The following is a 15,700-nucleotide window of genomic DNA, read 5'->3' as shown; positions in this document are numbered from 1 at the left end:
TTCTTAATGTGTCATCTGTCACTCAGTTCCACGTGGTTGTTGCTTTATGGGATATCGGTCTGATGCTGCCATATTTTCCCCACAGTAAGGCAAAGCAGGAAATCCAAATTTTTATGTGCCGTATGCTGTTATTAAAATACAACAAATTCACCTTTTTTTATGAATTCTGCAGAAGTATCTGCAGGCCAGGTTTCGTCATGGGCTGCTAGTATATAATTTTGAATCTAAATCAGAACAGCAGTAGAATATAGAGAGAAGTGAGATTGTCATATAATTTATCTTCAGGTTGTTTTGTACTTTATCTAATAAAGTGTGTATCTTGTCCTTTTTTTCCTGTAAGATAAAGACCAGAATTGCAAACATGACATTTATCCTTATAACAAAAATACAGCTTTGAAATGATGGTTATGTAAGACTTAAAATGTTTTATTTGTAGATTATTGGAAATCGATTTTTTCCTTTAATTAAGCAGTTATTTAATGAGCATGTGCTATGTGCCAGACCTTCTGCTAGGTGGGCACCAAAAATCCTGAGTAAGACCAAATGCACAGACGTGACAGTCAGCCAAGGGACAGAAAAAGGCAATAGGGTTAAGAGCGGTCAGCTTTAGTACAGTATGCCATTTATTTACTAACTTTTGTATTTAATGAGAAACTAGTTCTTACTATTTTTGTTTTGGGTTTTTAAATAAGGCAAGACACAAGAAAAGTGCCTATAGTCGAGCTAATGAAGTCTTGGTGGCCCAGGAGACTGAATAGTTCTACCATAAGAAATTGGGTAGGGCTTTAAAGGTGAGCTTGTCAGAGAACAGATTTAGGGGTGAGACAATTCCTGGCAGGTGAAATAAATACATGACGGGTTTCAGGGGTGGTAGTAGTACAGTGTAACAGAGTCTTAACAGTACCTGGCAGGGAAATAGAGCCTATAAACCTAGAAAGATGAGGTCGAGGCTATCTCAGCCATGCCTCTTAGGCCAAATTAAGAGTTTGGGCTTTTTTCTTTTCTTAAATTTAGTTCTGGAGAGCCATTAAGAAAATGCCTTTAAACAGGGGAGTAACGTGACCAGATCTTTATTTCAGATCAGCGTGACATCGCTCTAAAGCACCTGTCCAGTAGAAGCACGATGCAAACTACAAATGCAAGCCATATAATAATTTTAAGTGTGCTACTAGCCACACTAAAATAGTGAAAAGAAACAGCTGAAATTAATTTTAAAAATATATTTTATTTATAAAGCCAAATATTTTCAGTAAGTAATCAATATAAACAACGATGAACTATTTTACCTTTTTATGCTAAATCTTTGTAATTCATTGTCTAATTTACACTTATAGCTGTCTTAATTGGGAAAGCCATTTTTATTTTTCGTTTGTTTATTTGCTTGTTTATTTATTTTCAGTTTACTGTTTTGAGTGAGAGGGCACGAGCTGGGGAGGGGCACAGGAAGAGGGAGGGAGAGAGAATCCCAAGGAGGCTCCACACTGTCAGCGCAGAGCCTGATGCAGGGCTCAAACTCAGGAACTGTGAGATCATGACCTGAGCCGAAATCAGAGTCAGACGCTTCACTGGCTGAGCCACCCCCAGACAAGCCATTTTTAAAGTGCTCGAGAGGCACACGAGCCCATGCTACGGAAGAGATAGAAATGAGAGGAAGTGTCTGTTGGGTTAGTCCCTGTGAAAAACAGTGAGGGCCTGAACAAAAATAGTGGCAGGAGTGGTGTAGACAAGTAACGAAAGCTTTTAAAAGAATGGCATCATACTGTGTGAAATCTTAGGCAACTTTTCCCCCCATTCAGCGTTAGGTTTCTAGGATTCATCCATATTGACATGGACAGCTACAGTTCATATATTTTTATTGCTATTAAACTTTCCATTATAACTTGATACTTTATTTCATCCCTTTTCCTGTTGCTTCCACTCTTTATATGTATTTTGATATGTAAGCAGTGTCACCGTGAACATTCTTGTGCATGTCCTGTAGTACACATGGGTAAGAATTTCTCTTAGATCTGTGTACTGGTTGATCCTAATGCTTTGTGACATTATTGCAAATACTTTCACCTGGTTTGTAGCTTGTTTTACATTCGGAGCTGACTTTTGATTTCAAAACTTTCTTTTTCTGTAGTTGAATTTAACAATCTTTAATGGTTAGTGTGTGGTTTTTAATCTTAAGAACTTTTTTTTCTCTCTGGTCACAGATGTTCTTTTATATTATCTTTAAAATTTTTAAGGGGAATTTTACATTTTACATTTGTCTTTAGCCCATCCGGACCATTTATTGAAGTCCTCCTTTATATTAGTTGTCTGTTGCTACCCACCGTAGCACTTAAAACCGCAGACATTTATTATCTCATAATTTCTGTGGGTCAGGAACCTGAGAGTGGCTTAGTCTGGGGGATTCCAGCTTAGGGTCTCCCAGGTTGCAGTCAAGCTGTTGGCTAGGGTTGAGTTCTCTCAAGTGTCCAGCCCACTCACGTGGCTGTCGGCAAGCCTCAAGTGACACACTTCCAGCGTCGCTTACCTGGTTGCTGATAGTCCTTGGTTCCTCATCACAAGAGTCTCTAAGTTGCCTAAGAATCCTTCCAGCATGGCTGCTGGCTTCCCCCAGAACCAATGATTCAAGAGAGTGAGAACGGAAGACAGAAATTGTAGACTCTTTATTACTTCCCATTCCATTATTTGACATCCCATTCCTTCTACCATATTCAGTTTACTAGAAGCAAGTTACTATGTCCAGTCCACATTTAAAGGGAAGAAAATTAATCTTTACCTCTTGAGGGAGGAGTATCAGAGTTTGTGGACATATCTTTAAAACCACCACACTCCTTTCCTTGGTGATCTGCAGCGCCAGCTTTGTTAGATATAATTTATCTAGTTACACACAAGTCTCTTTCTGGCCTCTTTATTGTTCCATTGGTTAAATTTGTATATCCTGTTTCTTTTTTTATAATCCTAAATGGTTATATGCCCAGTTTTCTGGTCTTCTGCTTTCAGTCTGTATTCATGTACATTTATGGGTAGAGAGTATCCATTTTTCTGTCTTAACCTGTGAACTCTTAACTGAAGACTCCAAACTCTCTGTTGGACATTACCTCAGACTTTTCCTATCTGTAACCAGATTTCTTTTCATGTATCTTTTTTACAGAAAAGAAGAAATCTCTTGATAGTTATGATCCTGGTTATGACCTGGTTGTAGGCCCTGTATTAATCCGTGAGAGGCATTATATCAGTGTTTAACAGTGTAGGCTTCTGCCTTGAATTTTAGCTATTTGCTAGATGAGTGTCACCTTGAGTAAAACAAGGTCTCTGCCCTCTTTGAGTTTGTATTCTAGTGAAAAATGGACAAATACTTAAGTACTATCAGGCAATGGTAATTACAATGGCAGAAAAATAGAGCAGCGTGAATAAAGGGAATAAGTAGCGTGGGTTGGGACATTCTCGCTTGATATAGTGTGGTTAGGAAAGACGTCTCTCATGAAGTCATAGCAGAACCGGGAGCTGTCAGTAGGAAGTGAACCATATATTCCAGGCAGAGAGAATAGCCAGTGCAAAGGCTCTGTAGGAGGAGTTTACCCCTTATCGTTAAGGAATAGCACGGAGACCGTTTTGTGTAGAGAGATTTGGCAAGGGGAAAAGTAGCCACATGTGATCAGAATTATTAAGGGAGGAAAGGATCTTGTAGACCATTAAATGAACTTTGGTTTTTATTCAGAGAGAACTCAGAAGCCACTGGACAGTTTTGAACAAAGGATAAAGTTTTCTGCCTTGTATTTTTAAAAGATCACCCTGGTTGATATATTGCCAGTAGACTGAAGGAGAGACAAGGACAGAAGCAGGAGGATTATTTAGAAGGCTGTTAGAGTATAATTCAGGCAAGAGGTAGTAACGGTGGTTTAGATCAGGATGCTGTGATCACATTCCAAATACGTTTTTTAAATAGAGCCATCAGAATTTGCTGACGGATTGAACTTTTGGCCACTACACCATATATGGGTTATTTGTTTTGTAGAAAATTTAGAAGCTTCAAACAGAAAAAGGAATTATTTTTATCTTCTCTTCAGAAGTGACCACTGTAGGGGCACCTGGGTGGCTCAGTCAGTTAAACATCCGACTTCGGCTCAGTTTATGATCTCACAGTTCGTGAGTTCGAGCCCCGTGTCGGGCTCTGTGCTGACAGCTCAGAGCCTGAAGCCTACTTCTGATTCTGTGTCTCCCTCTCTCTCTGCCCCCACCCCACTCGCACTCTGTCTCTCTCTGTCTCTCAAAACTGAATAAATGTTTAAGAAAAAAAAATTTTTTTTAAAGAAGTAACCACTGTTAAAATTTTGATGTATGTTTTTGTAGTTTGTATAATATGCATAGGTGTAGACACATGCACAGTGCATGTGCAAACAAACTTTTTGGGCTCAGATTCACTACCCCAAGATCAAGAGTCACACATTTTACCAACTGAGCCAACCAGGCACCCCATAAACCTACTTTATATGTAGTGATTATTTTTCAGTATCATTGAATATTCCCCAACATTTTAATGACTGCATAATGTTCTGTCTTGTGAATGAATTACAGTTTATTTGATTCCATATCAGCATTTAGGATGCTTCCCGTTTTTTCCTGTTATGTATAGCATTGGACAGAGCATCATTACCTTCTTGTAAGTATATGCATGATCAGGAAAACAAATTTCCAAGAACTTTTTGAGACCTGGAAATACTCAAAAATGAAGTCGTACAAGCTGATGAAATAGCATCTCCTCGTCACTTACCACTCTCTTGGCTTTACAGTTACCATTAGGTTCCAAATAAAAATGCCTCCAATTCACCCCTTTTGATTTTGATTCTAAAATACAACTTCCTCTGAATTTCATACTAATGTTTAGTAGGTACACTGAAGTAGGAGCAAAAGAATTATATGGGCTGGTGTACTAACTTCTTGTTGACAATTGCAAATAAACTTTTTAAATGTTTTTCCCTGTCTATATTTAATTTGTAAAGAAGAATTTCTGGAATGCTAGTGAGCCAGTTTCTAATAATCAACATATTTAAAGTTTTAATGACCCATGTTTTGGGTACAGTAATGCTTCTTCCCCTTTTTTTGGTCTCACTTTGTATAGATTGCTTCTATCTTTGCTTTTGCCACCTGTGGAGGTTTTAAGGGCAAAACAGAAATTCAACTGACTTGTCATAAAGGTAATGAAAATAAAACGATTACAGCTGCTTTTGCCTATCCATTCAGGTAAGATATTTGTTTGTTTTTATGGTTAACAGCTCTTTTTACTTCATGTTGATTCTTTAAGGTTTCCAGCAATTTATTGATCTTGGGGAGTACAAAATTTGAAATTGCACGCCTGCTTCGTTTGTAAGTGGTGATCATTGCTACACAGGCTGTGGTACATAGACCAGTGCCTGTTTGCAAACTGTCTTCCTGGCCTGTGATGAAGTATAGAAAATGAGAGTAAGCATTTAGAAACTTTTATATGACCTTCCCTTGACATTTTACTCTGTCATCCCACGATAGATTGCTCCGTCACCTTTGTGTGAGAAGCAAACACAACTTAAGAAAATTCCGAATTTTTCATGTATTTGCAATTCCTAAATAATAGTATTCTTTATATAATTTTAAGACACGTACTCAATGTAAAGTGAGGAGTTTCTATGTTTCTTTATTTTCTTACTCTCCAAGTAAAATTAATATTTTGTTGTGAATTGTTCTGTTGAAAGTGTTTATTGAATACGTCTTATGTTTAAACCATGGTGTAAATCTTCTGTCTACTACTTACTTGACATTTCTAAGACTCAAGATTTCTATCCATTGAGTTGGAATCTTACCTTGTAAAGTTGTTTTGATGATTAAATAAAACCTTACACTAAAAATAGGTGAAATAGCAAGGGCCTGGTCATCAATCATTGTCTCTCCATCTCCCAACTCTTCTCTTATAAAGCTGCTATATGAGGAACTGTTACGGCATCTTTAGTGATAAATGCTTTTGCAGTTTATAGATAAGGAAATGTAAAAGCAATCTAAAGTTAGCAGCTAATTAATCTAGGGTTAAAATGTGAATCATAATTGGCTCTCCTGGTGCCAGTTACACAGACTCTGCCTCCTGTAGTGGTGTATCATGTCTCAAATTGCAAACTGTTTTCTATTAGCTCTCTTAATCTGCTAAATTTGTATTGCAGGAAGATAGTGTCTGAGTGTGAAGTGTTTAATTCAGTCTGTATTCAGTCTATCATAAACCAATAACCAGGCATAATTTGTAATTTAGGTACATTTCTTAGGAAGTTTTTAATTTAAATATTTGAATTTTTCTCTTTTCTTCCCCAAAGGAAAATACATTTTTGTGATACATTTTGGGAGTGTTTTTGAAATGTCATTTCAATATTCTGCCTATGTATTTCTGTCTTTGTTGGGAGAATCTGAATAATTCACAAATTTATTTGAGCCTTTTTTTTAATAGGTTGAATGAAGCATCATTTGATGCAATTCCAGATGCAAACGTGTGTGATATAAATTGGAAAAATTATGTCCTTATTGGAGATTACTCTTCTTCTGCACAATTCTACGTTACATTTGCAGTCTTTGTCTTCCTGTACTGCTTAGCTGCCCTTCTGCTCTATGTTGGTTATACGAACCTATATCGGGATAGTCGAAAACTTCCCATGATTGTAAGTAATCACTTTATTTTTATACAAAAATCATCTTTATGAGATAAGCATACATCATATTTGCAGTCAAATAAAGGTTTTCTTACACTGGAAATGAAAGTTCTCGGCTTAACCCAGTTCAGCATACTTTGATTTGTGTGAACATGAGATTCAGCTTTCTCTGGTTGTCACATTGAACCCAACTCTTGGAGCGTATTTGCAGCACTTTCTCCGTACTCCGGGGAATACAGAGGTCTGTTTATTTCTAACTCGACTTTAACATGAAAGATCTCAAATATATAGAGCATATTAGGTTGCAAGTAGTAGAGAAATTAAGTGAAAATTAATGCCTTTGATTTGAGGGATTGCTGACCATACCAGTAGTCTCATGACTGTGTTCCTACTTCTTATTTTTTTCCTCTCTTTTCAAAGACCCCCTTTATCCCTCTACAATGTTTTATTGAACTTAGTAGTCTATATCAGAAATCAGCAAACTGTGGCCCATAGCCACATCTGACTCTTTTTTTTTTTTAATAAAGTTTTTTTGTAACACAGTCATACCCAAACATTTACATACTGTCTATAACTGCTTTCATGTCACAGTGGCAGAGTTATATAGTTGTAAGAGAGACCAAAAATATCTACTCTCTGGCCCATTTCAGGAAAAGTTTGCTGACTCCTTGTCTGTATTCCTAAATTGCTTCATTTAAAATCTGACCCAGATAATTCTATAAGAATAGGGGATTCAGCATTAGTGATGTTCATGCTAATTTTGAATCTTGGAGATGGCAACAAAGGATTTGGATTTGAAGTCCTAACACCATTTTTGGCTTCAGAGTCTACTGAGCTAGAAATAAAAATAGTCTCTGAGATTTAGGTAGTAGAATCTTTGGATTATTGGTACAGATACAGAGATAAGCCATGGTTTTAAGCTAGGCATCCACAACAAAAGAATAACTACAAAGTCAGTGTTAGTGTTATTTACTTCAACAGAGAACAGAGGTGTTTTTGTGATACTGGTCATTTATATCTTGAGAAAACACTGTCATCTGCTAATTATTTGTGAAGTTACTTTAAGGGAAAGACTGTTTGAGTAAAGAAATTATTAAATAAGATAACAGGTTTTATTTGTTATTTTTAATTTTTGCTGCCTGGATCATAGGAATGCAAATGGTAAGTAAGGAAAGAAACAGTCTGTTAAAATTCTTATCTATTTGGTTTCTTATATTTGAGAAGAGATTCTTAAACCTCATGTTTTCGTAAAATATTTTCTTGGATATCTTTCAAAAAGATAGACATGAACTATTGTAATTTGCAGTGCTTAATCAATAGAAATTACATATTAAGAATCTGTAACTTCCCGGGGTGCCTGGGTGATTCAGTTGGTTAAGGGTCCGACTCTTGGTTTCGGCTGAGTTCATGATCTTTCTCGAGACATAAAAAGGAATTATGAAAGGGACGCCTGGGTGGCTCAGTCGGTTAAGCATCCAACTTTGGCTCAGGTCATGATCTCGCAGTTTGTGAGTAGGAGCCCCACGTTGGGCTCTGTGCTGACAGCTCAGAGCCTGGAGTCTGCTTCTGATTCTGTGTCTCCCTCTCTCTCTGCCCCTCCTCCACTTGTGTTCTGTCTCTCTCTGCATCTCAAAAGTAAATAAACATAATAAAAAAAATTTTTTAAAGGAGTTGTGATGATCATAGAGATATTATATCTTGTTAAAATTCCTTTTTTTTTTTTTTAAGTTTATTTATTTTGGGAGAGAGCAAGTGAGGGTGAGCAGGGGAGGGGCAGAAAGAGAGAGGAAGAGAGAGAATCTCAAGCAGGCTCAGCATTGTCAGTGTGGAGCCTGATATGGGGCTCAATCTCATGAGGTATGAGATCATGACCTGAGCTGAAATCAAGAGCCATGTGTTTAACTGACTAAGCCACCAGGCACCCTAGTTAAAATTCTTTTTTTTTTTAAAGTTTATTTATTTTGAGAGAGAGCACGAGAGTGAGAGCAAGCACGAGTCGGGGAGGGGCAGAGAGCGAAGGAGAGAGAGAATCCCAAGCAGGCTCCACTCTGTCAGCACAGAGCCTGAAGCAAGGCTGAGTGTCACGAACCATGAGATCATGACCTGAGCTGAGATCGAATCAAACACGTAACCAACTGAGCCACCCAGGTGCCCCTAAAATTCTTCATAATTTAAGTATTAAAGACATTTCTTGCCATTTTGTTATTATTCCAACAAATTTTTAACTCTAGCAAATGAGCCTTTTATTTTTCATATTTTGTTTTATGAGCTTTTAAAAATCACACTTTCTGGGGCGCCTGGGTGGCGCAGTCGGTTAAGCGGCCGACTTCAGCCAGGTCACGATCTCGCGGTCCGTGAGTTCGAGCCCCGCGTCGGGCTCTGTGCTGACAGCTCGGAGCCTGGAGCCTGTTTCCGATTCTGTGTCTCCCTCTCTCTCTGCCCCTCCCCTGTTCATGCTCTGTCTCTCTCTGTCCCAAAAATAAATAAAAAACGTTGAAAAAAAAAAAAAATTTTAAAAAAATAAAAATCACACTTTCTGAAAGCAGCATCTAAATCTTTTTTATAGAGGGTTTTTCTAATAAAAACTATAAAACTGTGATCTAGTTGCATCATTCAGAAAGCCAGAAGTAATTTTCCATCTCAGTGATCAATTAGTGGTCATAGAGAGATAATCCAGAACTAGCTATTTTAAGTGGCTTGTTACTGTAATATATAAAGGATGCTTCTTGTCTGTAAAAATTCAAGCTTCTAAATTAAATTTTGAATTCTACTTTTAACCATATAAATGAAAAAAGTTTTCTTGAGATAACCAAGTTTAAAATATAGCCAAATACAACATTAAGTGTTTTAAGTACTCTTTGCTAATGAGGGCATGCTTTTTTGGTGATATTCTCAATTCTCTGCTAAGGTATTTCTAGGAGCATTTCAATTGTGACTTACTCCCCTTTTTAAGTAAATGTAGCACTTTTTTGGTGTTAAATAGCAGGAGCTTAAGGGTTCTACATGCAGAGAAGCAGAAATAAAAAACGAAACCAAACAAAGATAAGTATCCCAAATCCTAAAAGTCTGGTATGAATCATATCCTGATTTATTGGTGGGACCAAGGCTGCCATAGGCAGTTACCAGTTATGCACTATAGAACTGCAGGTGCACCATTCAGATGGATTGCTTCCTAAAGCCAGGGCCCTCAGAAGGACAGAAATTATCTTCAGAGGTCCACATTTCCCACCCACCCCCCCAGGTTACTTTGTGCATCATTTTCAGAAAAGTTACCTGCTTTTGAAATGTAGAATGTCATGCCAACAGCAAAGTAGATTTAAAGAGCGTAATCAGAAAAAAAAAAAAAAAAAATCAGTGTTAGGGCATCTGGATGGCTCAGTTGGTTAAGCATCTGACTTTAGCTCAGGTCCTGATCTCACGGTTCATGAGTTCAAACCCCTCATCTGGCTCTCGCTGTCAGCGTGATTCACTCTCTCTCCAAAATAAACAAACATTTAAAAAAGAAAAGAAAAAAAATCAATGTGTCTTTTAATTAGGAATTTGGAAGGAAGAAACCTGGAAATCAAAAGGATTTGACATATATTGGGTAAAGTTATGAACTTTAGCCCAGAGAGAACTTGTTTAAGGTCTGATAACCTTAGACTATTTATCAGTTCTCCAAAAGGCATTGTATTTCTACAATGTTTCTAAGTGTTTAGAAAATGTCTATTTGGAAGGCACCTGGGGGGCTCAGTCAGTTAAGCTTCTGACTCTTGATTTTTGTCTCAGGTCATGATCTCATGGTGGTAAAATTGAGCCCCACGTCAGGTTCTGCACTGGCATGGAGCCTGCTTAAGATTCTCTCTCCCTCTTCCTCTCCCTCCCTCTTTCTCTCAAAAGAAAAAAAAAGAAAAAGAAAAAGAAAGTCTATCTGCAACAAAAGTGCAGCCAGAAGTGCAGAAGCAAAAAGGAAAGCACCCCCACGGTACAAAAAATTTAAGCTGTATTTCTGTCCTTTTTTCTTTGATCTACCTTTTTTCGAAAGAAGACCAGAAGCACTGGAAAGCTCACATGCAAAATGCAGATAAATACCTCCATCCTTGTAAAATTAGTCATTGTTTTTGGTTCTCTCATCACAAGGCATTTACTCCTTGCCATCCTGACCTGGTGGACAGGCTATATATAGTAGTTTCTGTATGTTGTGAGTGGTTACTGGTGTGCAGTCTAAATAAATGACTACAAGCTGGTTGGGAAAAGTAATTAAAAACTAATCAGGTTGACGTGAAAAACAAAACACCTCTGTGGTGGGCTCCAGAACCCATTTCTGAGCTTGTGGAGACTTTTGCTGCGGATGTGAAGGAACTCTTAGCTTCAGGTGCATCGAGGTGCTAAGAATACACAACATTTGAAGATACAGATTTTACATTATTCCACTTTGGTGGTTAATTTACAAGAAAACCAAACAAGGGAGGACTTAAACTTTATATTATACAAATGCAGTCCTATTAGAAATGTAATAAGTAGCAAAGACTTTAGTAGAAAATTACTAGTGAGAAGATGTCTTGAGAGATTTTTTGTTGTTGTTGTTCTTAATATAATGAGTATCCTTAAAATTTGGGGATCACGAATTTTAAAATAAACAAATCATCCTGGATGCATGCTTTTCACCATTTCGTTATCCAAATCATGGACAGCTAGATTTTTTTTTTTTAAGTTTTTTATTTTCATTCCAGTCTTGGAGAATTAGATTTAACTGAAGTTAGAGTTTTGCCAAAACAGTATGAGAAAGCAGGGGAAGGCGAGGAAATTGAGAGTGTGTGCAAGGGGTTGTAATGAGGGACCGTAGAATAGAAGTTAAGGGGGAAATGAGAACATGAGTAAAACAGAGACAGTTAAAAGTGGTGAGATCAGATTATAGGTCTCAGTGGTATCAAAGGATTTTTGCAGTTGGGATGCCTGAGGGAGTGAGCTGGAAAGAGAGGTGATGTTGGGAAGTGGGGTGAGTGAAACTGAAATTAGGGAGGGGTAGAGTGGTTTGGTGATTGACAGGGTCTGAGATATGATCCTGGGAGTGAGCGGCTTAGTTAAGGTTCTGGTGAGGGCTACGTGAAACCGATTTCTCCTGTCAAAATCTTATGACTCCTGGGGCACCTGGGCGGCTCAGTTGGTTGAGTGTCTGAACCCTGATTTCGGCTCAGGCATGAGCCGAATGTGGGATGATGTGGGATCAAGCCCCCCATCCGGTTCCATGCTGCTTGGGATTCTCTTTCTCCCTCTGCCCCTCTCCCCTGCTTACACATGCTCTCTCTCTCAATTAAAAAAAATAAAATTAGGGGTGCCTGGGTGGCGCAGTCGGTTAAGCGTCCGACTTCAGCCAGGTCACGATCTCGCGGTCCGTGAGTTCGAGCCCCGCGTCGGGCTCTGGGCTGATGGCTCGGAGCCTGGAGCCTGTTTCCGATTCTGTGTCTCCCTCTCTCTCTGCCCCTCCCCCGTTCATGCTCTGTCTCTCTCTGTCCCAAAAATAAATTAAAAAAATAAATAAATTAAATTAAATTAAAAATAATCTCAGACTTGTAAGGAGATGACTAAGTCTTGTTCACTGTAGTAGCTCAGGCACTGGACTAGTAATAGTAAACAGGTGTACAATGTTCACTGTGCTCTTCATTATTAACTCATACTTATTTTTGCTTTAGGACTTCGTTGTTACTCTTGTTGCCACTTTTCTGTGGTTGGTGAGCACTTCAGCCTGGGCTAAAGCTCTCACAGATATTAAAATAGCTACCGGTCCCGGTATTGTCAAGGAACTTCAGCCTTGTAACCATCAAGTGACGTGTTATTTCGGCTCTGTGACTAGTATGGGATCCCTAAATGTGTCTGTGGTATGTATGCAGTATTTGTAAGATATTTTCTTTGACTTAGAAAAATTTTACCAGTAATATAAGAAAGCAATAGTTTTTACTAAATCTCTGGATATATTGTTTTTATTTTTACTAAGCTATCAGGATCCTAGTTACCAGACAGTCTTTACCTTTGTTACGGTGAAGAAAAGTGTGTTAAGAAAACTACTACTTGCTAAACAGGTTTGAACAAGATCATGTTTGAGTCTTTTTCATTAAAATCGAGTAGGCAAGACTTCTACCTGAAGGGCACTAACACTTATAAAGACTATGTGTCAGACATTGTGCTAAGGGCGTTACATTCATCTTGTTTAAGTTATCCAATAATCCGAAGAGGAATGTGGGAGCTAGTATCATTATCTTCATTTTTACAACTGGGAGAAAAAGTAGCTCATGTCTTAATTTGCCCAAGTGACACAACTGGGAAGTTGGCCAGCCAAGGTGTCGACCACATCTGACTTTAGAGCCTGTTCTCTAATCCCACGTGCACTGGGTCTATGAAAGTCTTACTTTTATGGTTTCTTAAATGATCTTTAAAAATTGGTGTATGTAAATTTAAATAATATTTAGTCTGCCATCTTACTAAAATACAGATAAATGTATTACTAAATACGTTGTCAATATGCTGATTATATTATGTTTAAGGAAGTCGATCTTTTCAAGAAAATATTTTTCCAGTGGATAAGTCAGCACTGCCTTGTAAAGCATTTGGGCTGAATTTTTGTGTTACAACTATGATTTAAAAGTCCCTTTTTTGCATTTATATTGACCATGATCTGAGATGAACAATTTCCAAAGTGTTTTTGTAAGCAAATATGCAAAAAATATAAAGCATTTGGCCTTCGGTAATACAATATTACTCTCAAGCTCTTTACTCCCTCTTCCATCAGAAGTCACTATTCTTATATTTATTTAAAAAAAAAACGAAAAAAGGTTAGCTTCAGTTTATTCATCTCTGATCTTGTCAGATTTGTAACTGGGAAGACCATTTCCATTATACCGATCGCCATAGGATGTGAAGTAAAGTTCTTGTTACGATGACCACCGTAGGATGTGAAGTAAAGTTCTTGTTACGTTGACCACCGTAGGATGTGAAGTAAAGTTCTTGTTACGTTGACCACTGTAGGATGTGAAGTAAAGTTCTTGTTACGTTGACCACCGTAGGATGTGAAGTAAAGTTCTTGTGTGAACGCCTTTCTCTCTGGCTGCAGCTGTTGGAGTAGGAGAGATAGTAGCAGTGGGGGAGAAAGGAGGGAAATACAAGAGTCCCAGGGGCAGTTTACAACCATTCAGGTGGAGAAAAGTGAAAGCTCCCGAGGAAAGAAGCAAGGATTCCTGCTCCCAGTCACCTTCACCTTCACCGGGAAGCGCTGAAGTCTAATGACAAAGTAGTGATAGGAGGGTCAGACATACTTTTTCTTAAACTTAATCCCATCTTTTTGGTAATGATGAGCATGGCAAGGTAAGGTTTCCTTTAGTCATGATTTCATAGGTTACAGATTTAGAGATTTTAGCTTCATTTCATTGGGAATAAGTCATTATATACTCAGATTTGGCACTGAAATGGAAAATCTTCGTTTTTTTTATTCTTTATCTGTAGTTTAAATTGTAAATGAAATCATGGTGTTCTGCCTAGGAATGTTAAATATTCAAAGGAAAACTAAGATGGGTATAAATTTTTAAGTAGATACTAGATTTTCATGTTTATTTTTCTCTTCCTTAGATCTTTGGCTTTCTGAATATGATACTTTGGGGAGGAAATGCGTGGTTTGTGTACAAGGAGACCAGTTTACACAGTCCATCAAATACTTCTGCTTCCCACAGCCAAGGAGGTATTCCACCTCCTTCTGGAATATAATTAAAGGGAAAAATACACTGTATGAAACATATGTCTATACTTTGACCTGTTGCCAACATCTTGAGAAGCATTATTTGTTTCTAATAAAAGTAATGGCTTTTTCAATAAATTGGTGGGTTTGAAATTTTGCTGCTTTTTTATATAAAGCCTGTGCCTTTCCTAGAAATTTAAGATGTAAATGTATTCTCACATGTAAATTTGAAAATTCAGGGGCCTATTATGAGATGATACACATTTTTAAATGACTGGTTATTTCTTTACTAAGTTGTTTGCCTTCCAAAGTGTTTACACCTTAAGCCTTAACATATGTCTTCACTCAGAAAAGAGTTACATTGTCATATCATAATAGGAGGAAATCTCTATTTGGAATATACACTACTGTAAGTTTGTACAGATCATATATCTAAGACCTGTCTTTGTTTGAGAAAGCCTTGATTACATAAATCATATTTAGAAAAAACATTTAGTTCAGAATTTGTATCTGAACATTGTTTATATGTTATGAAAAACTTTTAATTGCAAAGACTGGTTGTATGTTTTATTTCTGTTTTTCTAAGTGACCTACAGTACTTAATAGGTGTACTAAATTTGTTTTGGAAATGGGGTTTGGAAATTTCTGATAGATGTATAGCTAAGTTAGTGATTCTTTTGCATGAGGCAGAAGCTTCCATTATGCTGGTTGTTTAATAGACTTGCTATAGAAGTAGAAAGAACGTGGTTCAACTCGGGATTTTGATATGTCTGGGCATTACTCTCAGTGGTATTTGTCTGCTGTCCTTTGTTGCTCATGCCACTTAAGTGCAGGCTGAGACCTAGTCTCCTTGCAAGCAGAAAAATAAGCCACCTGTTCTTGCAGACCCTTTTATAGGGTTAAAACAATTAAGATTGCCTTTCACTTTTGAAACATTTAACCTTTAGATTCAATGAAGTTACTATTTTGAGTGTGTAGCATTGATATTGTGAAAATAAATGCAATTTGGATTTCATGTTTCTTCATGTTCATTCTTCTTGCACAATTGGATGATTAAGGAATTATGCATCATAAACAAGAATTTAAGTGAGCTGTATTATGGGTGCACTGTCTTTGCACACACATTTGGGTATATTCTGAATGCAGGGATTATTCACATTTTGCTTTCTAATCTTTTTGTTGTACAGGGCCAGATTTCTCATTCTTACCACATGACTGTTTATATGTGAAGCACATCTTGCTGTTGCTTTATTTTTGTTGCTTTTGTTCATGGCAAGAATTGTCAGTATGAGAATGTATATCTTTTATGCAACAAACTTAATAAAGAAGTTAAAAGAAA

General features: G+C 37.5%; 1 protein-coding gene across 2 annotated transcripts in view; it reads left to right on the top strand.

Annotated features, from left to right (window-relative positions):
- Nucleotides 1–15,700, top strand: part of SYPL1 (synaptophysin like 1) — a 23,929-nt gene extending 8,229 nt beyond the window's left edge. The window contains exons 3-6 of one of the 2 annotated variants that reach the window (XM_058725375.1): nt 5,114–5,235; nt 6,458–6,665; nt 12,329–12,514; nt 14,256–15,700. In XM_058725375.1, the coding sequence (XP_058581358.1) occupies nt 5,114–5,235; nt 6,458–6,665; nt 12,329–12,514; nt 14,256–14,390 (651 nt within the window). In that variant the 3' untranslated portion in view covers nt 14,391–15,700. Of the gene's footprint in view, nt 1–5,113; nt 5,236–5,296; nt 5,455–6,457; nt 6,666–12,328; nt 12,515–14,255 lie in introns of both variants that reach the window. The other variant, XM_058725376.1, reaches the window with a different exon arrangement.

The sequence above is a fragment of the Neofelis nebulosa genome, chromosome 4 (genome assembly GCF_028018385.1).
Source record: "Neofelis nebulosa isolate mNeoNeb1 chromosome 4, mNeoNeb1.pri, whole genome shotgun sequence".
Taxonomy (NCBI): domain Eukaryota; kingdom Metazoa; phylum Chordata; class Mammalia; order Carnivora; family Felidae; genus Neofelis; species Neofelis nebulosa.
The sequence above is the reverse complement of the archived record's forward strand: the minus strand, read 5'-3'. Positions and strand labels throughout refer to the sequence as shown.